Below are 23247 nucleotides of genomic sequence, written 5' to 3'. Positions count from 1 at the left end.
TGGGACCAGCTCGCACCTGTGCTGTTTCCCCTCCAAAGGTCCCCGCTATACAAGAGTGTATGCAAGAGAGGAGACGATCAGCCCAGCAACTCCTAAACTTCTGAAAAGTCATTTTTTATTTCTTTACAACACTAATGCCAGCAACACCTGAGCTCCAGAGAATAAGAGGGGCTGCATACAACTTGAAGGGTCAAGTGCAAAGGAGGTAAAGCCAGGCTTTCTGAACAAGGACACTTGAAGGACAGTTTTGTTTTTCTTCTGTGCTAATAAATGTCTTTGAAAACTGGGTGTGCCACCATAGCCTTGGGCCACACCTAGCTTACCCTGCCTCAAACTACAGCACACTTTATACAAAAAGCAACTGTAACGAGGATGACAGAAAAAATCCCCAAGCTCATCAGGAACAATTACCTCTGATCCAAGATACGATTTGCCTTGTATTAGTTCAGGTGCTGCATAAGCAAGACTCCCACAGCATGTCTGTAGATGGTAGTCCTTGTTGCCCTACCATAACACAGAAATGAAACGTGTTAGTTACGGCCCCTAAGAATATAAGTCTCAAGTTAGGCAAGATGCGTACATTTGTAAGCAGAGGACCAGGAGTTCAAGGCCAGAATCAACTATGTAGAAAGCTTGAGACCAGTCTGGGTTAGACAAGACCCTGTCTCAAAAAACAAAAATAAACATTAAAAACATTAAACTTTGACAAAATCTCCCTTTTGAATTCAAAGAAAGGCTAGATGAAGAACCATCCCATGCCAGGTGTGGTGGCACACATCTTCAATACCAGCACTTAGGAGCCAGAGGCAGGCAGATCTCTGAGTCTGAGGCCAGCCTGGGCCTGATCTACAGAATGAGTTCCAAGACAGTCAAGGTTACACAGAGAAATCTTGTCACAAAAAAAAAAAAAAAAAAAAAAAACAAAGAAATAAACAAAAAACTCTTCCAAATAATCAAGAGATTTCTGCAAATGCTCTTTGTATATATGCACACGCACATATGCCAACTGTGATTCTCTGGATTTTCAATACCACTCAACCTCCCATGAACAAGACCTTTTCCCCTGAGTTAAGTCAAATCAAGTCCTTACTTCCCCCTACATATTTATTTGCATAGTAATAAACCTCACATCCATCCAAGCACCCATGATTTCCTACCCCCAAGTATTCAAGAAATACCCACCGAATTCAAGTCCCTATCTTTAACATCTAATCTTTACAAATGCAGAACAACTTCCTTTCTGTTCACAGGAAAAAACAACTGGTAAGTAGGAGACATTGCTAATCTATCCTAATCTATCCTTCAGACTCTGTGGTAAGGCAAATCACCACCTTAACTGGTGATCTGTCAACCTCCTCTGCTCTCCAAAGAGGCAGAGACCTTATGAAAACGAAGCTGCTGCTGCACTCCTGTGCTGAGCCCTACAGGGGGCAAAGACCTAGAAACCTTAAGATTTTGTTTACAAATGAAACATACCCAGAAGTGAGAGCCCCACAGAGGCTGAAGCCATCCTTCCCACCACCCCCATTTTCTTAGATGATGTCTTTGTGAGTTGGATCTGTAGCAGTCATTTAAAAAAAAAGTTCGAGGCCAGCCTGGTCTACAAGAGCTAGTTCCAGGACAGGCTCTAAAACTACAGTGAAACCCTGTCTCGAAAAACCAAAAAAAAAAAAAAAAAAAAAAAAGCTAATGAAGTCTTCCACAAACATCGCCACCCACAGATAAGAGAATGCAACTTATCTGTCAAAGGATGATCTTTATATGCTTTATGTCTGTATAAAAAAAAAAATAGAAACTGCCTCCTGAATCATCTGCTTTCCAGACACAAGCCTCCACTGGTAATCTCAGAATAGACATCAGTGGGAGAAGAAAGAACCAGACATTCAAAACTGAGGAGGCAAAATCTGCTTGCTTCCCCTTGCTAATGCTGAGGGGCAGGAAATCATCATGGGACTACAAAGGCCTGAGAGGAGCCTGCAGTTTCAACATTCTTAATGAGTGTAGACAGCTCATTTTAGCAATGGAGTGCCATCATTAGAGAACCCAGAAGGAAGACTCCAACAAGCAGCCACACAGGAGACCTGCTACAGACAGCAGAGCGGAGAAGTTCAAAGTCACCTCAGAGAAGTTATGCTAGAGAACACCAGGGCTTACCTATGGAATGCAAATGAGGGGCATTTCAAGTGGAATAAATATAGAAGCCCATGGCCATCCATTCCCCCTCTTCTTTCACAAGAGTGTAGCCAATCCTTAGTTAAAGAACTATCGGTGATTAAAAACTAGATACACACCAAATACCCAGCTTCTGCACAAATGAACAAAGACAGCACCTAGTGGCAACATACTCAAACTGCAAACACATGACTTAGTATTCACAGTATAATGGCTTCCTGTTGCCTGGCATTACACTGTGCCCTGTGGGGACAAATCCTAGACCTACAGTGGTGGCTCACAGTCTTGACTCCATCTCAGAATGATCTAGCAAACTTATAAAACTACCAGTGCTAAGGATAAAATTTTCAATAAAGATTAAGTGAAAGTCAGTGCAATATAACACCAACAGGTACACTTATAGACAGACATGTGTATTTTTATTTTTGCACTTACCTTGGGTTTTGCACAGAGACCAAAGTCAATCAGCTTTAATTTATGATATTCATCAAACAATAAATTTTCCTGGGAAAACAAATATATTTTGATAACTGTATTCTGATTTCCTTATATCACATCCCACCTTTAACCATTTCTAAAACTGATTTAGTTGTTTTAATTTGAAGCTGAGCTCCAATATAAGTTAAATCACTGAAACCTAATGAAAAGATTAGAAAAAAATAGAGCTGAGGATAAGCACACACCTTTGACCCTAATGACACTCAGGAGGCAGAGCAAGCAGATCTGTTTGAGGCCAGCCTGGTCTAAGTAGTGAGCTCCAGGCCAGCCAGGGCTACATAGTGAGACCCTGTTTCCACCACCACCACTACCACCACAGGGGAGGAGGGGAGGGGAGGGGAGGGGAGGGGAGGGGAGGGGAGGGGAGGGGAGGGGAGGGGAGGGAAGAGGAGAGGAGAGGAGAGGAGAGGAGAGGAGAGGAGAAGAGAAGAGAAGAGAAGAGAAGAGAAGAGAAGAGAAGAGAAGAGAAGAGAAGAGAAGAGAAGAGAAGAGAAGAAGACTAGGAACTGGAGATGGTGCTCAGAGAAGGAGCACTTTCCCAGCATGCCTGAGGTCCTAGAACCACAAAAAGAATGAAAAAGAGAGAGGCCTAGGTGACGTGCTTACTCTGCAAACATGAGGAAGCTAAATTCAGACACCCAGCATCAATGTAAAAAGCCAGGCATGACAACACACACCTCTCTAATCCCAGCACTGGGGAGGTGAAGAGAGGAGTATCCTGAGGCTCACTGTTCAGACAGTCTAGCCAAAATAGCAAGCTCTGGGCTCAGTACGAGATCTTTCCAAAGAATAAGATGAAGGAGGAAAACAAATTCCTCCTTAGTACGCTGAAGCCAACTACAAGTGAAGACAATTTCTGCCAAAGGGAAGTTTAAGACTAAACAGAGCTCAGACTGAAGACTGAGGTATTAAACACATGAAAAGGTGGTAACACTGCCACAAACCTACTCTAAGTCCTGACCCTGTTTGATGAAGCTACATTTAAATATATAAATGTATGTATCTATGTATACACACACACACACACACACACACACACACACTCAGTATCACCTACATTAGAGCCTAAAGACTAGAAGACTGCTCACATTTTTCATCAGTCCTTTAAAATTAGAATCTGTCAATTCTAATGAACTGCTCCCTTCTGGAGAAAAAAGGTTTGAAATTAAAGGAATATAATCTCAGCATTTTAGGTGGCTAAAACAGGAGTATCTCAGCCTGGGCTATATAGACAGACGTTGTCTCAAACAAAAACAGAACACTGAATGGAAAATGCCCGACGGCACATCGTTCCGAGGGACAAAATCTTGATTCCAGGGCATCCCACGCCACATACAACTGACAGGTGAGAGAATGTTAAGAAAGAAAAAGCAATGTGACAGATTCTGAACAAAACAAAATGACTAAGGAGGCAAACTGGTGGGGTTTTAGCAGAACACATGGACACCTGGAAATAAGAGGCAGAGCACGCTCGACTCGCAGGTGAGCATTTGTGACAGGGCCACTTACTGGTTTGAGGTCCCTGTGGGCATAGCCCTGGCTGTGCACGTAAGCAACTGCAGACAGTATCTGACGGAAGACGACTCGGGTCTCCTCTTCCGACAGGCGATCCTGGGAGATGATGTAGTCGAACAGCTCTCCTCCCGGACAGTACTTCAACAGCAAGATCACACAGTTACAGCTGACAAATTCACTTCCCAGAATGGAAAGTAAAACCACACTGAAGTCAGTAGTAGCACAAGTTTAAGGCAAGGGAACTGAGTGAGCATATCTAAAACTACACTCTCGGGATCCAACAATTCAGTAATTATTCCAGGAAGGAGAACAATAATTCTTCCCTTGAGCAGTTTTATTAGCAATAAACAGAAGTCAAACCAACTACCATTGTGATTTTCAAAAGCTCACTCAGGGCTTTATATTTTTATAACAAAGTACTAAAACTCATTCTCAAATTAACGTACTCACATTTAGTATAGTCATCTAAAATCAAAACTGAAAAGCAGCAGTAATTATTGTTTCTTCAGTAATTATTGCTGGTCACTGTCCAAAGACGAGCAATTTTCAATCTCTCACAAAGAGCCCGTTAGGGGCCAAGAGGATGGCTCTGTGGGTAGTGCATGCTGAACAAGCATAAGGACTGAGTTCAGATCCCTAAGCACCCACTTAAAGGCCTGCAGTTGGCAACACACATCTGAAGCCCCAGCACCAAGGAGATAACGACCAGCAGGTCCTAGGGCTCCCGGTCAGCTAGCCTACCCTAAACAGTAAGCTCCAGGTTCAATGAGAGGCCCTGTCTTAACAAGTAAGGGAAAGAACAATATAAAAAGACACGCTTGAGTTTCCACATGCACATATGCAAGCACACATACAAACACATGTATCTGACACATATGCATACACACCACACCACACCACAAAACACACACACATAAATGTAGGAGACATATAACAAGTAATTAAGAGGAAGGGCTTACAAAGTCCCCTCCCCAGGATTTATACAGTTAATGATTGATAAGGGAGGAGAAATATTTTCGTCAATGATGTAGCCACTGGTAAGGCACCCACACTCTTAATGCAACCCTCAAAAAATTCACTGGGTTATCAAAAGGAAAAAAAGACGTGGAAGTAGAAGTGGAGATAGTTGAGAAGAGGAAGGGGACCAGTGATAACAGAGAGAAGGTAACAGAGAATTAATATGATCAAAAACATTATAAAGGGGGCTGGAGAGATGGCTGAGAGATTAAAAGCACTGGCTGCTCTTGCAGATGACCTAAGTTCATTTCTCAGTCCCTACATGGCAGCTCAAAGCTATCTATAATTCTAGCCCCAGGGGATCCAACAGTTTGTAGCCTCCATAGGCACCAGATACACACATGGTACACACAGACATGCAGGCAAAATATTCAAACATAAATACATTTTATATACATAAATATATATGCATGAAATGTCACAGTGAAACATGTATAGTAATATATACTAATAAGAGGAACAAAAAGAGCCAGTGAGATGGCTTTGATCCCAGGAACCTACACGAAGGTGAAAGAACCATTAAGTCCTTTAAGGATTAGTTTTATCAACTTAAGCAGCCTAGAGTCACCTGAGAGGAGTCTCAGTGAGGACGGTCTATTATACCAGGTTGGGCTGTCGGCATGGCATGTCCGTGGCAGACTATCTTTATTAAGTTCATTGATGTGGGAAGTCTACTCTGGGTGGCACTACTCCCTAGTCAGGGGTCTTGAGCTGTGTGAGACTGGGGAAATCAAGCTGAGCACAAGCAGACAAGCAAGCATTTCCTTCTTTCCCTCTGCTCTGTTAAGTCTGTGCTGCACTGACTTCCCGGGACCCTGGACTGTGGCTAACCTGTCTCCTCTGAGCTACTTCTTATGAGGACTATTTTATCACGGCAATGGAAATGAAACTAGAGCAAACATTATTCTAATTTTGCAGGTAAGAAGATGTAATTCTCTCTCAACTGCTGAAAAAGCGAGCAAACACTTTTGGCTGCCTGGGACCTACCACTAACCTCAAGAACCATGAATATTTTGTTTTTTGTCTCCAGCACATGGTAGAGCTGACATATATGCTGATGTCTCAGATTCTTCAGGGCATCAATCTCGATTTTGACTCGGGGTAAATCACTCTGTTTAACAAAACACAGTTCAAATAAGCAACAAATTTCTTGGAAATTGTCCCAACCATCAATATCAACAGTTTTAATAGGAGGAAGGAAAAGCTATCAATAGCTCTAAAACACGCTGCTCAAAATTACAGAAAAGCATTACAAAATTAGTGCTCTGAGGATTTTATGAAGACAAGCTCAATGTGAGTGACAATGTGTCAGTCTGAATGAGTGGAGATTAGCAAAGCCCACACTCAGGAGTGCCTGAGGACTCAAAGAGGACCCACACTGAGCACTGTGGCACCGCTCAATAAGCCGAGGCATGGGGGGGACAGAGGAGATGCCCATTAGCAGAGGCATGCTCTCTGTTTCCTGGCTTCCACTGAGGCACATGCTCAAACCATCATAATAGTCAACCTCACTTCCGGCCCAAAGCAGTGGATCCTGGACGCAAACCACGTGACAAAACTCAACCTTGCCCCCTTTTACATTGTTCCCCTCAAGTGACAAAACGCAAACTAACGAAGTCGTCAAGAGCACAATACCCACAATCCTGAAAGAGTCTAGACTACCGTAGAAGGTGGCCATGCCAAACAAACCAAGTACAGAAACACCCACTAGCAGGCCTGGATACAATCCTAGCAGTCGGAAGGCTTGGGAAGGACTGAAAACCTGAGGCCAACCTGGGTTACAAAGTGAGCTATAGGTCAGTCTGGATTAAAGAACAAGAAAGGAGTCTCAAGTAAAGAAAAGAAATTAAACCAGGCAGTGGTGGCACATGTCTTTTATCCCAGCACCTGGGAGGCTGAGACAGGTGGAGGCAAGTTCCAGGACAGCCAGGACTGTTACACAGAGAAACCATCTCAGAAAACAAAACAAACAAACAAAAAGAATTATAAAAGTACTTTTCATATGGCCTTGATAGCTTTGAACTTGCTATGTGGACCAAACTGATCTTACACGTGGAACTCCTGCTTCTGACTCATGAGTCCTGGGATTATAAGTGTGTGACACCATGTCTGGATCCAGATTACTTTAAATACACAGGTCTTTACTTTATAAATGTGGTGTAGAGGTGTGTGCACATGTGTGCAGATGCATATAGAGACCAGAGGTCAACATTAGATGTCTTCCTTAATCACTACCCACCTATTTTTTTGTGACAGGGTCTTTCTTTGAACCAGGTGCCCCCAATCAGTCTAGATGGTACACACCTTACCAGCACTGGGATTATAGATGTGTAAAGCAACCATGCTCCTGCTCAGCTTTTTATGCAGGTGCTTGGGATCCAAATTCATGTTCTCATTTTTTTTTTTTTTTTGGTGGTGGGAGGGGTGGTCAAAACAGGGTTTCTCTGTGTAGCCCTGGCTGTCCTGGAACTTGCTCTGTAGACCAGGCTGGCCTCAAACTCAGAGACTCACCTGCCTCTGCCTCCCAAGTGCTGGGATTATAGGTGTGCGCCACCACCACCAGGCAATGTTCTCATTCTTACATAGCAAATACTTTTCCAACAGAACCATCTCTTGCTTTTTAAAAGAATTTTATTATTATTTTTAATTATGTGTAAATCTGTGTGTGCATGTGGATATGTGCACATAATTACAGGTGTCCCCGGAAGTCAAAGGAGTGGGATCCCCTAAAACTGGAGCTACACATGGTTGTGAATTCTGGACATGGGTGATGGGAATTGAGTTTGCGTCCTCTCAAGGTGCAGCAAGTGCTCTTAACTGCTGAGCCATCTCTTGAGCCAGATCTTTACATCTTGTTAAGCAAGCAAGAGGGCTAGAATTTGGTTCCCCAGAAATCACAAATGTCAGCTAGGTATGGCAGCTCGGCTCACTTAGAATTTCAGCTTCAGACAGAGATGGGATCCCCACAGGAGGTTGTCTAGCAGGACTAGGCATATCAGCAAGCTCTGGGTTTGACTGAGAGACCTTGCCTCAAAAAGAATAAAGTGGAAAGCAATCAAGGAAGATTTCCAGTATCACCCTCAGGCCTCTGTACACGCATGGGCATATACATGTACACATACCTACACATGTACCCACACATATGCCATACATATATACATATGAAAAGATATATACAGCATACCTACACATGTGCCCACACACATGCATGCATATATACATATGAAAAGATATATACATTTCTTGGCAGGGTGTGATGACACACACTGGCAATCCTAACACTTAGGAGACTGAGGCAGAAAGAGCACAAGCTGAAGGCCAATCTTGACAAAAAAGTAAGTTCAAGACCAGGGCTATATATAGTGAAACCTCGACTCAAAGTAACTGTTTTAATGTTATGAAGGATAAATGAACAATAGACTATAACTCCAATATATAAAAGTATCACAGTGGAGCCCATCATTTTGTATAATTAAGGAAAAGAAATAATTTCATACTTACCCCTAGTGCATTTTTATCCATGATTTTTATAGCTACCATTTCTCCAGTGAGGATATGACAGGCAAGTTTGACCTTTGCAAAGCCACCTAAGTATAAAAAAAAATGAATAAGCACAGATTTCTTAAAAGGCCCTTTCAAGTCATTTTCCTAGAAGTTTGTCTTTCTTCTGTCATTTCCAACAGGTTAGCTACGACTCCAAATTCTTTTCAGTCAATGTTTTTAGATCAACAGTTCTCAACCTGTGGGTCACAACCCCTTCGTGGGTCAAAAGACCCTTTCACAGGGGTTGCCTAAGATAACCAGAAAACACAGATGTTGATATTATAATTCATAAAACTACCAAAATTACAGTTATGAAATAGCAATGAAATTTTATGATTGGGGGTCACCACAACATGAGGAACTGTAGTAAAGGGTCACAGCATCAGGAGGGTTGAGAACTACTGCTCTATATGGAGGTTTTTCCTACCATGAACAGTAAATAAAGAATAAATGATAAAAACGTAGGGAAAAAACTCACTCTTTAGAAATATGCTCTATGGGGGTTAAAGAGATAGCTAGCAGGTTAAAGTGTGCTTGCCACTCTTACAGATGACTAGAGTTTAACTACCAGCTCAAAACTGCCTGTTACTCCAGCTCCAGAGGATCCAACACAGCCACACACACACACACACACACACACACGTTACTCACACACAGCTCTCTCTCTCTCTCTCTCTCTCTCTCTCTCTCTCTCTCTCTCTCTCTCTCTCTCTCTCACACACACACACACACACACACACAAATATAGCAAATCTTTTCTAAAAAGAAATAGACTATAGTTAACACTGCAATTAAACTTTATTAACACGCTAGAATACAATATAAAGTTACTGAGACTGAAGACAAATTATATAAAACTTCACTGAGCTTAAAAACTATGAAGGTAAGCCGGGCGGCGGTGGCGCACGCCTTTAATCCCAGCACTCGGGAGGCAGAGGCAGGTGGATCTCTGAGTTCGAGGCCAGCCTGGTCTACAAGAGCTAGTTCCAGGACAGGCTCCAAAGCCACAGAGAAACCCTGTCTCGAAAAACCAAAAAAAAAAAAAAAAAAAAAAAAACTATGAAGGTAGCCAGGCAGTGGCGGCACACATCTTTAATCCCAGCACTTGGAAAGGCAGAGGCAGGTGGATCTCTATGAGTTCAAGGCCAGCGTGGTCTACAGAGCAAGTGCCAGGACAGGCTCCAAAGTTACAAAGAAACTCTGTCTCAAAAAACATTTATAAAAAAAAAAACTATGAAGGCAAGCAATTATGTTTTAAAACTGGGCCAGTGCTAATTAAACAGCTCTAGTTATCTGAAAGATGTTAATACATTCAAAAAGAAGTTTCTGATAGTCTCTTCCAGTCTTCCCCACCGCCTTCCCTGGTGGAACTTCGTTTCTCTAGCACTCCACGTACAACTCATCAGCAAATCCTACCTGCTTACCTTGGGGGAGCATACCAACGACTTCCCTGGGGGAAAGAAACAGTACTGATTGGAAATTACCGTGTCTTCTCTGAGCAGGTAATGCACGACTGTGTGTGTCTTCATGTTCTCATGAACATCTGTGCACTTTGCATGTTTTATCATATGCTGTATGTTGTAAGCGCCTCACTAGCTTCACCCCGCCATTCTAACCACGCTGCCATCATCTCCAGGGTCACTTTCCTCACAGCAATTGCTTCCCAACAGCTGTTCACCTCTGTCCTTGCCCTCTCCCACCCAATGCCTTCACCCTCAAGCAGCCAAGACGAGGAGGTCAGACCACGCCTTAGCTCAAGCACTACCCCTCCACTCCTGTGGCTTTTGTTTACACTAGAAGTCAAACGCTGCTTCGCAGTGACCTATGAGGCTTTCTCTAATAGTGCACCCTTGTTCTGTTCTGCTAATTAAAGTAGGTAGAGGATCAGGCGAAAAGGCTCATCAGGTAAAGGCACTTGACACACAGGCCTGGCAACCTCAGTTCCAGCTCCAGAATCTATATAAAGGTAGAAGAAGAGAAGCTACTCCACAAAGGTGCCCTCTTACCTCTACATGCAGGCTGATATGCGTGCCCCACACACATCATACACACAGACTCACACACAACAATAAAAATAAAATAAATTTAAATTTTTTAAATTCTAGGTAGAAAAAATTTAAGCTACATCAATTATACTAAAAAGCTCATAACAACCCAAACAGACCATACATCCAATTATTTTGTCTATACTCTGCCGCCAAGAAAAAAATTAACAATTACCTGTCCCAATAGTTTCATATAATTCATAGTATTTGAGAAGTTCATCATAATCTTTCATAGTCCACCTAAAAGTTTCTTCAAAATGACAAAAAGAATCTGTAAAACATGCAAAAATTTTACATCAACAATGAACAAAATAAAAGAAATATCACCAGATCATCTCCTCCCACACACACGTGTTTTGAAACAGTCTTCTCTGTGTAGCCTTGATGTCCTGGAACTCACTCAGACATCAGGCTGGCCTTGAATCAGAGCTCTGCCTGCCCCTGCCTCCTGAGCACTGGGATTAAAACTGTGCTCCACCTCCACCAGGCTCCACCTCCCATATTTGCAATTAGAGATAAAAATAAATCTTAGGCATATAAATGACAGTGAAGGACTAATTAGTCATATTAAGAACAAACGGGGCTGGAGAGGTGGCTCAGAGGTTAAGAACATTGCCTGCTCTTCCAAAGATCCTGAGCTCAATTCCCAGCAACCACATGGTGGCTCACAACCATCTGTAATGGGGTCTGGTGCCCTCTTCTGGCCTGCAGGCATACACACAGAAAGAATATTGTATACATAATAAATAAATAAATATTTTAAAAAACAAACAAACAAAAGCCCCTGAATTCCTGCCTCACACCAACCACACAAATCAAATCCAGATAAAGACTTGAAGATACCTGGGAGGTGGTAGTCCCTACAATCCCAGGACTTGAAAGATGGGGGCAGGAGCTCAAGGTCATCCTAGACCACAGAGCCAGTTCACTACCTGGGCTACAGGAGACTACCTCAAATAACAAATCCACTAACATCAAAGACAAATTAGCTCAGTGGGTTAAGTTGCTTGCCACCAAGCCCAACCCCTGGGCCCTCCGTGACAGAAGAGAGGCCAACTCCCACTGTTGTCTTCTATAACACACATCCAAGCATACACCAAGGAAGTAAATAAACAACGCTTTAAAAAAAAACTACCTTTCCTCAAAAAACAAAACAAAACTGAGTTCAGGGGCACACACCTGTAATCCCAGCACTTGGGAGACAGACAGGAGGATTACTCCGAGTCTGAGGCCAGCCTGGTTGGTGTACACAGTTTCAGGTCAACTGGGAAAAAAAACTAAAGTGTGTGTGTGTGTGTGTGTGTGTGTGTGTGTGTGTGTTTTCAGAATTCCTATACCATCAAAGACACCACCAAAAAAGAAAGCAGAACCATGTATGCTGATACCTGCCTACTATCCCAGGACTGGGGACACCAGAGAGGAGGATCTGAAGTTCCAGACTAGCGTGGGTTACACATAAGACACTATATTACAATGGAGGAAGCAGGAAGGACTGAAGAGGCCCTTGGCAGCTAAGAGTGCTTACTGCTCTCCCAAGTTCCTAGCCCCCATGTTAGACTGCTTAGAACCACCTGTAACTCCATGTTCAGATCCAACACCCTCTTCTGGCCTCTGCAGGCACCAGCATGCTACACACTCATGCAGACACATACATACATGTTTTTAACTTTCAAATTTATACTTACTGTATCTAATAAATGTGTACATGGCTGTGCACATGCCATAGCACGCACGTGGAGGTGAGAGGACAGAGCAGCTTGTTCTCTGTTGCCCACAACCACATCTCACCCGGCCAGACTTTTAGGGAATATGCTTAATTGCCTCATTAACTCAGAAATCTCTTAATGGCCATTTGCCAATAGAACAAATTCAGGAATAAAGTAAAACAACATCCTCCAAAGAAATGGAAACCCAGAATTAAGGAATTCCAAGACAAGAAATCCTAGCAGTTTAGCGGTCAAGACATGGCTCAGTAACTCCTGGGACCCAATAACTCCTGGGATCCTGTTCAAAGAGGAGGGGGGAAAGCAAGAGAAAGGAAATGGGGGAATTGGGAGATATAAATCTGACTGGAGAGCTGTCTGCTACAAAGTAGGGTAGCAAACCCTGCATGGAGACTTGGGTCTGCAATCCCAACAGTCTTATATTTTCTCCATAGCCCAGGCAGCTTTGACCTTCCACACTTCCTGCCTGATCCCACCACACACACACAGGATTATACAACGTACCACCAGGCTTGGCTCGTAATTAACTTCTTCACAGATTTCTCCCAAAGGCGTTTTAAACTTCTAGCTCCTAGGAAGAGATTGCCTTGCACAAATAATAAAATCTTTTTTTCTGCCTACTTTCATCCCTCAAATCACTATGTCTTGAAGTAACACCACTGTGGGGCTGGATTATATCTATTAAATCCAGGGAACGACATTTTTGCTACTATTAAGAAAACTAGTGAAGCTGGGTAGTGCTGACCTTTAGTCCCAGCACTCAGGAGGCAGAGGCAGGAGGAGCTCTGTGAGTTTTAGGTTAGCCTGATCTGCAAAGGTAGTTCCAGGACAGCCAGAGCTATTTGAGAAACCCTGTCTCAAAAGGGGGGGAGGGGAGAAAAGAAAGAAAGAAAGAATGAAGGAAGGAAGGAAGGGAGGGAGGGAGGGAGGGAGGGAGGGAGGGAGGGAGGAAGGAAGGGAGGAAGGAAAGAAGGAAGAAAGGAAGAAAGAAAACTAGTGATTATATCTACTACTATATTTTACCTCTACATGTTGTAGGTATAAAGCTGATCTATATCTTCTAGAAACTGGAATATAAAAAAGAAATCCTTGTGATTGGAGATGCCCCTCCGAATGTGGTAAAATAGAAGAAATGGAGTATATATAATAAACTTCTGAGGAAACAAGGCACCCGCTAGATCATGAGATTGTGATGAAACTATAAAACGCCGTGGACATGTCTTTGTGCCAGCACTCGGGAGGCAGAGGCAGAGGCATCTCTGTGAGTTCCAGACCAGCATGGACTACACACACTGAGGGTGTTTTGCTACTAATACTGTGTAACTTGGGCCATGCTGTCACTTACTACACAATACATGACCTTGCCTCATGTGAGACACTGATCTGGTCATTTCAAGTGGGGGTGCAGAAGGGCTTATAGTTTGACCTTAGAATACAGCTGAGTAGCCTCCTTCCTTCTCCTTTGCAGAGGCTTCTGGGAGAACAGCCAGAGAGGCATTCACTCCGAAAAGCATTTAGGGACTAATCCATCCATTTTGTTGGTTCATGACAGATTGGCAGGAAAGACCCACTGTTTCCATGAAGGTGCAATCAAGAGCTGTTTTGATTTCTCTCACACCAATCATGAACAAAAACAGGGACTCTTAAGTCTCTAAACATTACAGGCCGCTCGGAAGCCCCGCCCTTCCTCCTAATTAGAGTTCCACTGACTACAGAAATCTACCGAAGGTGAGACTAGAACACCTCACCCTAGTGTGAGTCTGCTGCCCTGGGACGCCTTCTCTGAGAAGGTTCCCTGTTTCTCTCCAGAGTCTCGTTGACAGGAGCCACCTTGCTGCTCCAGCTACTGCTACAGTCTCGGAGCACCCTTACAATACGTGCGTCTCCGGCCTCTTGCTTTGATTGAGGAGGTGCAAGGTGAGGAAGGAGTTGGACTCTGAAAACGGGGATCACACGCTTCCCTTTTAACTGGAGCACCCCAGGAAATATAGTTGAACGACGGTAAAGTATCCCAAAGCCCGTCTCTGAACCGCTTTTGCGGAAAGTCAGGAGCAGTGAAACAAATGTAACTGCCATCCATCCATGGCAGCCTCCTGGGTGTCAAACGCTCTGCCAACTTCATCAAAAACTCCGGAAGCCGGGAATGGTGGTGGGGAGCTCCTACCTATTTTCCCCAGCTCTCGGGAAGCTGAGGCGGCAGGATCCAGAATTCAGGGACCACTTTGGCTACAGTGAGATCGAGACGAGCCTGGACTGCACAAGACTACGTCTCAGAACGACAGAAAGAAAAAAAGAAGAAGCAACCACCACCACCTGTGAAAGAAAACCCTGGGTCGAAAAGTCTAGAAGTTCTCAGACCAGCAGTGGTGGGCGGAACCCCGGGAAAGCTCCGTCTCCCGGCTGCGCCCCACAGCTCAGAGCCCGGTTCGCGGCGGTAGAACTGACCTGAAGGGCGGCAGGCTCGGCGGGACAGAACCGAACAGAAGGTCGAAGCAGCCGCCGCAGAACCCAGCAAAGCTGAAACAGAAAGGAGTCGGTGGGAATCTTTACGGAATTCAAGTTCCAGCAGCTTCCGCCCGCCAAGGGAATCAAACCTCGCGGGCCGGAAGAGGCGGGGCCCACGGGGACCGGAGGTCCGTTCCCAGGGAGGTGGGGCGGGGCCAGGAGACAACGGGGCGGGGCAAGATAGGCTCAAACTTCTTAGGGCTCCTGAACACGCTGGGGCGGGAAGGGTGTCTGATGCTGAGTATCAGAGGCGGCGAGATACTCCCTTGAAATCCTGGCTGAAGACTAAAGACCTTGCTTCTTCTTTAAAAAAAAAAAAAAATATTTTTATGGTTTGATCTTCAGACGGTTGTGAGCTGCCATGTGGGTGCTGGAAATTGAACCCGGATCCTCTGGAAGAGCAGTCAGTACTCTTAACCACTGAGCCCTCTTTCCAGCCCCCCTTGCTTCTTTTTTTTAAAGGATATTTGGATTTATTCTTCGAAAATAACATATATATAAAAAATATATGTTGATCACATCCATCTAAATCTCCCTTCTTGCTCCCCACACCACCCAAAAAGAAAAACTCTTATCTTTCTGTCCTTTCTTTTTCTTTTTTTATCTTTTTTGTTTCGTTGGGTTTTTTCTAGATTGCTTCTACTAACTGCAGCATGCACGAAAAACTTTCCAGAAGACATCAACCTGTTAAATTTTCACATAATCAACTTTCGTGTGTTCTTAATTTTTTATTTTATTCATTTATTCGTGTGTGTGTGTGTGTGTGTGTGTGTGTGTCACATGTACCACTTCACACGTGTGGAGGTCAGAAGACAACTTTCAAGAGTCGGTTCTCTCCTTCCACTATGTGGGTCTGAGTAATCAATCAGGTTGTCAGCTTGTTGGCAATCTCCATCAGCCACTGGGCCGTCCTTCTCCTTTTTTCTCCCTTCTGATTCATGGGGACCCAAACGCTCCATGTCCTTGATTATTCTAAGCAATAATTCTAACCTTGAGCTACTTTTTCCCAGCCCATCCATCTCCTAATTCCTTCTAAAATCTGTTGCTATGTGTCAGAAAACCTTAGGAGCTCGATTAACTATCCATGAAGATGCTAGCAATTAAGGCTCAGCAGGTAAAGGTGCTGCCAGTCCTGATCGACTGAATTCAATCCCCAGAACCTCTGACTGCCTCTTCAGCCCTCCACTAAAAATAAAGAAGTAATTAAAAAAAAAAAAAGGTGGTGGTGGCGCACGCCTTTAATCCCAGCACTCGAGAGGCAGAGGCAGGTGGATTTCTATAAATTTGAGGCCAGCCTGGTCTACAGAGCTAGTTCCAGCACAGCCAGAGCTACACAAAGAAATCCTGTCTCAAGAAAGAAAGGAAGGAAGGAAGGAAGGAAGGAAGGAAGGAAGGAAGGAAGGAAGGAAGGAAGGAAGAGAAAAATTCAATGTACAATAATATCCAGTATCCCAATAAAAGTATTTCTCATCATGTCATTCCCTATTATACCCAGTCATGAGCTCAGAAGTTTTCTCATCTATTTCCTGTTTGGTCATTATAAAACTTATAATAGCTATATAAGAGGAAACTTCAGTGAAGAGAATGCTTCCATCAGAATGGCCTGTGGGCAAGTCTGCGGTGCATTTTCTTGCCTACTAATAGATGTAGGAGAGTCCGGCCCACTGTGGGTAGTGCTACCCTGGGCAGGAGTACGAAGTTGTACAAAAAAAAAAAAAAGGCAAGATGTGCAATTCAATCAGCAGAACTCCTCCATGGCCTCTGCATCAACTTCTACCTCCAGGTTCCCGCCTTGAGTTCCTGTTCTGACTTCCCTTCAGGCTGCGCTACAAGCTATAAGCTAAAATAAACCATTTCCCCACAAGGTTCTTTTGGCCATGGTGGGTTTTCACAGCAATAGAAACCTAGCTAGTACACCTCTGAACAAATGATGCTCTGACTTGATTTTAAAATAATTACAATTGAGGGCTGGAGAGATGGCTCAGCCATTAAGAGCATTGCCTGCTCTTCCAGAGATCCTGAGCTCAATTCCCAGCAACTACATGGTGGCTCACAGCCATCTGTAATGAGATCTGATGCCCTTTTCTGGCCTGCAAGCATACATGCAGGCTGAACACTGCATACATAATAAACAAATAAATATTTTTAAAAAACTAATAAATCTTTCTCCACTCTTAAAAAAAAAGTATATTGATGGGGGAGAGGCATAGGCATGCCTGTAATCGCAACATCTAAGAGGTGGAGGCAAGAAGATGAGGAGTTCAAGGCTATCTTCACAATGTAGAAAGTTTAAGGCCAGTCTGGGCCACATGAAACCCTGTCTTTAAAAAGAACAACCAAAAATGGTTACTATACATAAAGAGCTTCCTTTGTAACTATTCAAGATTATAGTGAAAAATTCAATGTCTAACTTAAAATTCCAATGTGATTTTCAGTGAACATATTCAAAACAGTTTGAATATCACTGCATGAGAAACAATAACTAGCCAGGTGGTGGTGGCAAAAGCCTTTAATCCCAGCTCTCAGGAGGCAGATGCAGGTGGATCTCTCTGAGTTTGAGGCCAGCCTGGTCTACAGAGCTAGTTCCAGCACAGTCAAAGCTACACAGAGAATCCCTATCTCGAAAAAAAGAAAAGAAGTAATAAGTGTACAACAGGAAAAAAACCAGCCCAGTCCAAGAGGGCAGGAGCCATGAACTTCTGTGCCAGAAAATCAAAGCCTGACCTTTTGTGGGCCTATTTCCTTGTTTGGGCAATAAGGAGACTGGATTCCTATTCTGCTGCTCCCTGTTTCCAGAGTGTCTAACCGAGTGGGTCAGACCATTTGGAACGGAACCTATCTACCAATAACACTACCATTAATGGCCGTAATAAAACCCACTACAGTTTTCCAAACAGCAAACGTACATGCACATACATCATCCCGAAACACAAGTCCCTGTACCTGCCACACAGGATAATTTGTGTTCTTCATTCTCTCATCAGTCACCAGCACATACCCTTTGCCAGGCCCTTTTCAAGGCACTGCCAGAGAAAGAAGAAAAGAGATGTGGCTTCTGCCCAAGGGAGCTCAAAGACAGAAGTGCGAGACTCATAAACAAGTGATTCTCATAAAGAGCCAACCAGAAGTACTATTATGAGTGCATGCAGCCAGCCATGCAGGATAAGCTCAAACAGGAGTGACCAGAACTGAAACATTCTAGCACTAGATCTTAAAAACAAAATGCAGAGAGAGAGAGAGAGAGAAAGAGAGAGAATATTCTCAAGATTGTGTGTGGGGGTGTGTGTGATAAATGTGCAGAAGCACAAAGCCAAGAAAACACAGGCTGGTAGGGAAAGCAATTTGGACAGAGCACAGGACGCAGGAAGGGGTTGGTGAGAAAGGAGAATCTTTCCAGCAGAAGATACAGAGGATGTACAAGACAGAAGAGCTGACTCACAGGGACCCAATCTGAAGGATTTTGATGTTAGCCTACACTCGGGGGATCCTGGCCTGGAAACAGAACTACGTGGATATGCATTTCAGAGAAAGCCAGAACAGTCACTCAAACAACAGAAGAGTGGGTCTGGCCTCCTAAGGCAGAGGGCATAGGGGCTGTCTCGTGGTAAATGGAGGCCTTGAATCCTTGTGCCCAAGTGTGGCTGAGTCATGGGTGGGACAGGAAAGAGCTGCAGTGCATACTCTGAAGGTAGTGTTTATAGCGAGACTCTCTGCCTTCTGAGGTCACCCAGACTGACCAATCTCAGGCTACCAACCACACCCCGAACTTCATATCCAACTCAATTACAAGTGGAAAGATTTGGGTCATAGTTCTGTTGAAAAAGAAAAGATGGGAATATACACATACGCACATGTGTTTTGTGGGCACAGGTGTGGATGCAGATGTGCGTGCAGGCACCGTATATCTTCCACAACTGTTCTCCATGTTAATGAGATAGATTTTTTTAAGTTGATTTACAAAAAAAAGATGAGAATGCCTCACTGATAAAAGGTATCACATGGCTGACACAGACAAGAATTATGGATTAATGTAGGATGTAAGAGTTAATAAGAAGCCTGAGCTAATAGGCCAACCAGTTACGATTAATGTAGACCTCCGTGTGTTTCTTTGGACTGAACAGCTGCAGGACTGGATGGGACAGAAACTTTTGTCAACACATATAGACAAAGCTAATCAGCATACCACCGTCTTTGTTTTGAAAACAACTCATGTATCCACCACTAAAGAGATGGTTTGGTTTGATCTGGTTTCATTATAGAGCCCAGGCTAGCCAAAAGCTTGCTATGTAGCCAAGGCTGGAATGACAGGTGTATACCACCATGTCTAGCTAAGGGAACAGTTTCAACTATATTATACTGAATATATCAAAAAGTTTAGAAAGCTGACATAAGGAAAGGCATCTGGAGTCAGGGTGATTACTCTACGGTTAGAAGTGTTTGCCAACCATGCCTCATCACCTGGGTTTGATAGTCAGAACTCACATCAAAAGCCAGATGCCAAGACACATATCTGTGTTCTCAACATCCTACAGTCATATGAGAGAGAGATGGGAGAATAACCCAGAAGCTATGGTCCTGCTAACCTAGAGTAAGTAACAGGGGCAGAAACAAGAAAGATTCAGCCTCAAAACAAAGGTGAAAGGTAAGAACTGACCCCCTACAGTGGCCATCTGACCTCCACACCCTTCAGGCACAGAGGACCTCTAACATGGGTAAGAGTAGCACATTGACCAACTTCAGTCTCCTCCAGAGGGTTGTTGGGAGGACAGAATGAATTCTCAGAAACCCTGAGACCCGTGCCTGACACATGCTAAATGCTGTGTAATAGTTTTATTCAATTTATTTTAATTTATGTGTATGACTGTTTTGCCTGCATGTATACTTGTGCACCATATGCATGCATTTGCCTATGAAGACCAGGAGAGGGCATTGGATTTCCTGTAACAGAAGTTACAGATGGAAGTGAGCCACCAAACAGACACAATGATGTAGTATCCCTGGATGGTCATTTGGTTTGGCTGGGGTTTTTTTTTTTTTAAAAAAAAAAAAAAAAACAAAAAACAGGGTCTTGCTATGCAGCTCTGGCTGCCCTTGTACTCACTATTTATCAAAAACCAGCCTCAAACTTTCAGCAACCCTTCTGCTTCAGCTCCTCAACTGAGAGGATTATAGACATGTGCTGACATACTTGGCTTTAATAATCCTGGATGTTGTAAGACACATAAGGTTCTCGGTGCCCTCTAGCTGTTATAATGTGCCCTAGAGTCTCAGCATCAGTTTACTCTAAAAAGTAGCTTGTTAGGTTCTGTGCAGCCGAGTTTATGGAGTTCTTGCCTAGCATGTGTGAATCCTAGGTTCTCTCCTTTACTGCATAAGACTGGGCATGACGGCATGCCTAAAATCCCAGCACTATGGATGTGGAAGCAGGAGGATAATAAGTTCAAGGTCATTTTAGGGCTTCATAGTGAGTTAAAGCCCCATCTGGGATACACAAGACCCTATATTAAACAAAACACAACATAGCTTGTAAATGTCATGTTAAAGAAACATTGTGGTGCCAGGCATGGTAACACATACTTGTAAACCAATCCAAGCACTTTGAAGACTGAGGCAGGAAGATTGCCACAAGTTTGCAGCCAGCCTGTTTTACATAGCAGATTCCAGGCCAGCCACAGGTACATGAGACCCCATCTATCTATCTACCCATCTAAGTAGTGGTGTGGCCTGGATAGTTTAGGAATATAGATCACTGGTAAAGTCCTTGGTTCCATATCCAGCACCTCAGTGTGTTGGGGAGTGGGGTTTATAATCAGTCGTAGGAAATTCCTAGGATTGTAGGAGATTCCTAGAATCTGAGTTTCTTTCGTGGCTATAGTTCACTGTTACCACTTGGTGGCAGCATACTCTAACCACCAATTCCTTAGAAAGATGACTACCTTAAAATGATTATGGACAGAAAGATGACCATCATTATGTAACTCCCAATGAACATGCACACCACAGTATCATCCAGGAAGCATCCTTGTCATGAAAAAAGGAGGTCAAACCTGAGATCTGGGAAAGAGCGTGTGTCTATCATGAGTAAGGCCATGGGTTCAAAGGCTCTGGATCCAGATAGGAATTTACAAACACACACATGACATATCATACATGAGCAGGTCACAGGACAACCGTAAGAGTAGGTTCTTGCTTTCCACCTTATTTGCTTTGACAAGTCAAGCTCTCTCCTCTCTCTCTCTCTCTCTCTCTCTCTCTCTCTCTCTCTCTCTCTTCCTCACTCCCTCCCCCTACTTGGTGCCGGAAGCTAGAAAATGGTGTCAAATCCCCCAGAACTGGAATTACAGATGGTAGTGAGCCAGCGCGTGGATGCCAGGCATAATACCTTGGTCCTCTGGAAAAGCAGCCGGTGTTCTTAACTATTGAACCATCTCTCCAGTCCCTTTCCTTTCTTGTTTACCACTTGCCTACACCAAGCTACATGGCTCCAGAGCATCCAAGGGTTATCCTCCCGTCCCGTCCAAGGGCTCTGCCTCCCATCTCTTTGTACCAACCCCCACCCCCCAAAACCCTGGTAAAGATAAAAAGACAGAAATGACTACAGAAACTCTTCTCCTGGCCTCCACACTCGTGCCGTGCCATCCACGCCCCTCCCCCACCCCACCTTCACTTTTGACATCCACGCCCCTCCTCGACTGTTTTTTGTACATGGTTTTGCTATATTGCCTTGGCCGGCCTAGAACTTGATATGTAGACCAGGCTGGCCCTCAAACCCTAGCTATCTACCTGCCTCTGCCTCTTAAGTGCTGAGATGTAGTGTGGAGCTGCGGGCAGGCTTGCTTTTCGTCCCACCTGGCTCCCGCATGGTTAGCTTTACACCCGAAATAATTACATGGAAACTGTATTCTTTTAAATACTGCCTGGCCCATTATTTTCAGCCTCTTATTCACATCTTTACTAACCCATATCTAATAATATAGGTAACACCATGAGCGGTGTCTTACCGGGAAGTTTCTAGGTAGCGTATGTCCACCTTGGGCTGGAGCTTCATCTCGTCTGGTTGTAGAGGCAGGGCAATTGTCTGAGCCATCTACCTCACTTCCTTCTTCCTGTTCTGTCTACTCCACCCACCTATTTTCTAACCTGTTAGGCCAAGCAGTTTTCTTTATTAATTAACCAATGAAATCAACAGATTGATAGAAGACCCACCTCCATCACTGAGATTAAAAGCAACACCCAGCTCCCCACAACTTCTTAAAAATGTAATTTAACCTGCATGGTAAATACCACCTGTACCTTAATACTTGGTGACAGAGGCAAGAAGAGCGTTACTTCAAAGGCTATATATTGAAACCCATTTTAAAAGAGGAACAAAACAAATTAACTAAGTTTGTTTTAGTTGGGTGCGATAGGCCTGTATCCCAGCACTCAGGAAGTAAAGGAAGATCTTCACAATGTCAAGGCAAGCCAGGACAATGCCATGAAAACCTGTCTCACAAAAGCAAAGAATAGTGGACGGTGTTGATGCACACCTTTAATCCCAGCACTCAGGAGGCAGAGGCAGGCGTATCTCTGTGAGTCTGAGGCCAGCCTGGTCTACAGAGTAAGTTCCAGAACAACCAAAGCTACATAGAGAAACCCTCTCAAAAAAAAGAAAAGAAAAAAGAACAAAAAGCAAGAAAAAGGGCCAGGGGTAATGCTCAGGGGTAAAGTACTGGCTTTGCAAACATGAGCCAAGCACCCCATGAGCCAGAAATGGTGGTGCCTCCACATTTGGGAGAGAGGATCAAGATGTTCCTCGGCTATCCAGCAAGTTCGGGGTGAGCCTAGGCTACATTTGACTGTCAAAAAAAAATAATAAGATAGGACATCTGAGATTTACTTTAAGATAATTCAAGAAGAGGCCAACTAGATAAGAAGGTAGAAGCAACATTGGCTAAGTGCTGTGGGAACTACTTCATCCAGTAGCATTTAAGATACTGGCTCATTTTAGGTGTAGTCTCATGTACTATAAATGCAAACGAAAAGTGTGTGCGGCTCTCTTGGCTGCTGGGTTTGGTTCCAGTTCCCAGCACACACAGAGGACTGTAGATCACTACTCTTTCTTTGAGTTTATCCCCAGATCAATAAACCTTTATTATACTCTGTTCCGGGCTCTTGTGGAACTCTTTTGTATGCCAACAGGCTAAGAGTTAACAATCGTATAGGATAAATTTTGACACTTGCAAGCT

The 23247-nt window shown here is 43.8% G+C and overlaps 1 protein-coding gene across 4 annotated transcripts in view; it reads right to left on the bottom strand.

Annotated features, from left to right (window-relative positions):
- Melk (maternal embryonic leucine zipper kinase) overlaps positions 1-15074 on the bottom strand; it is a 69521-nt gene extending 54447 nt beyond the window's left edge. The window contains exons 1-7 of one of the 4 annotated variants that reach the window (XM_038347762.1): positions 14960-15074; positions 10966-11061; positions 8704-8789; positions 6197-6313; positions 4180-4323; positions 2608-2676; positions 412-504 (exon numbers count right to left, since the gene is read on the bottom strand). In XM_038347762.1, the coding sequence (XP_038203690.1) occupies positions 412-504; positions 2608-2676; positions 4180-4323; positions 6197-6313; positions 8704-8789; positions 10966-11023 (567 nt within the window). In that variant the 5' untranslated portion in view covers positions 11024-11061; positions 14960-15074. Of the gene's footprint in view, positions 1-411; positions 505-2607; positions 2677-4179; positions 4324-6196; positions 6314-8703; positions 8790-10965; positions 11062-14959 lie in introns of those variants that run through there. The other 3 variants (XM_038347763.1, XM_038347765.1, XM_038347764.1) reach the window with 3 other exon arrangements.
- Between the last annotated feature and the right edge of the window lie 8173 nt (positions 15075-23247).

The sequence above is a fragment of the Arvicola amphibius genome, chromosome 11 (assembly GCF_903992535.2).
Source record: "Arvicola amphibius chromosome 11, mArvAmp1.2, whole genome shotgun sequence".
Lineage (NCBI taxonomy): Eukaryota > Metazoa > Chordata > Mammalia > Rodentia > Cricetidae > Arvicola > Arvicola amphibius.
This window is presented reverse-complemented; position numbering and strand designations above follow the sequence as displayed.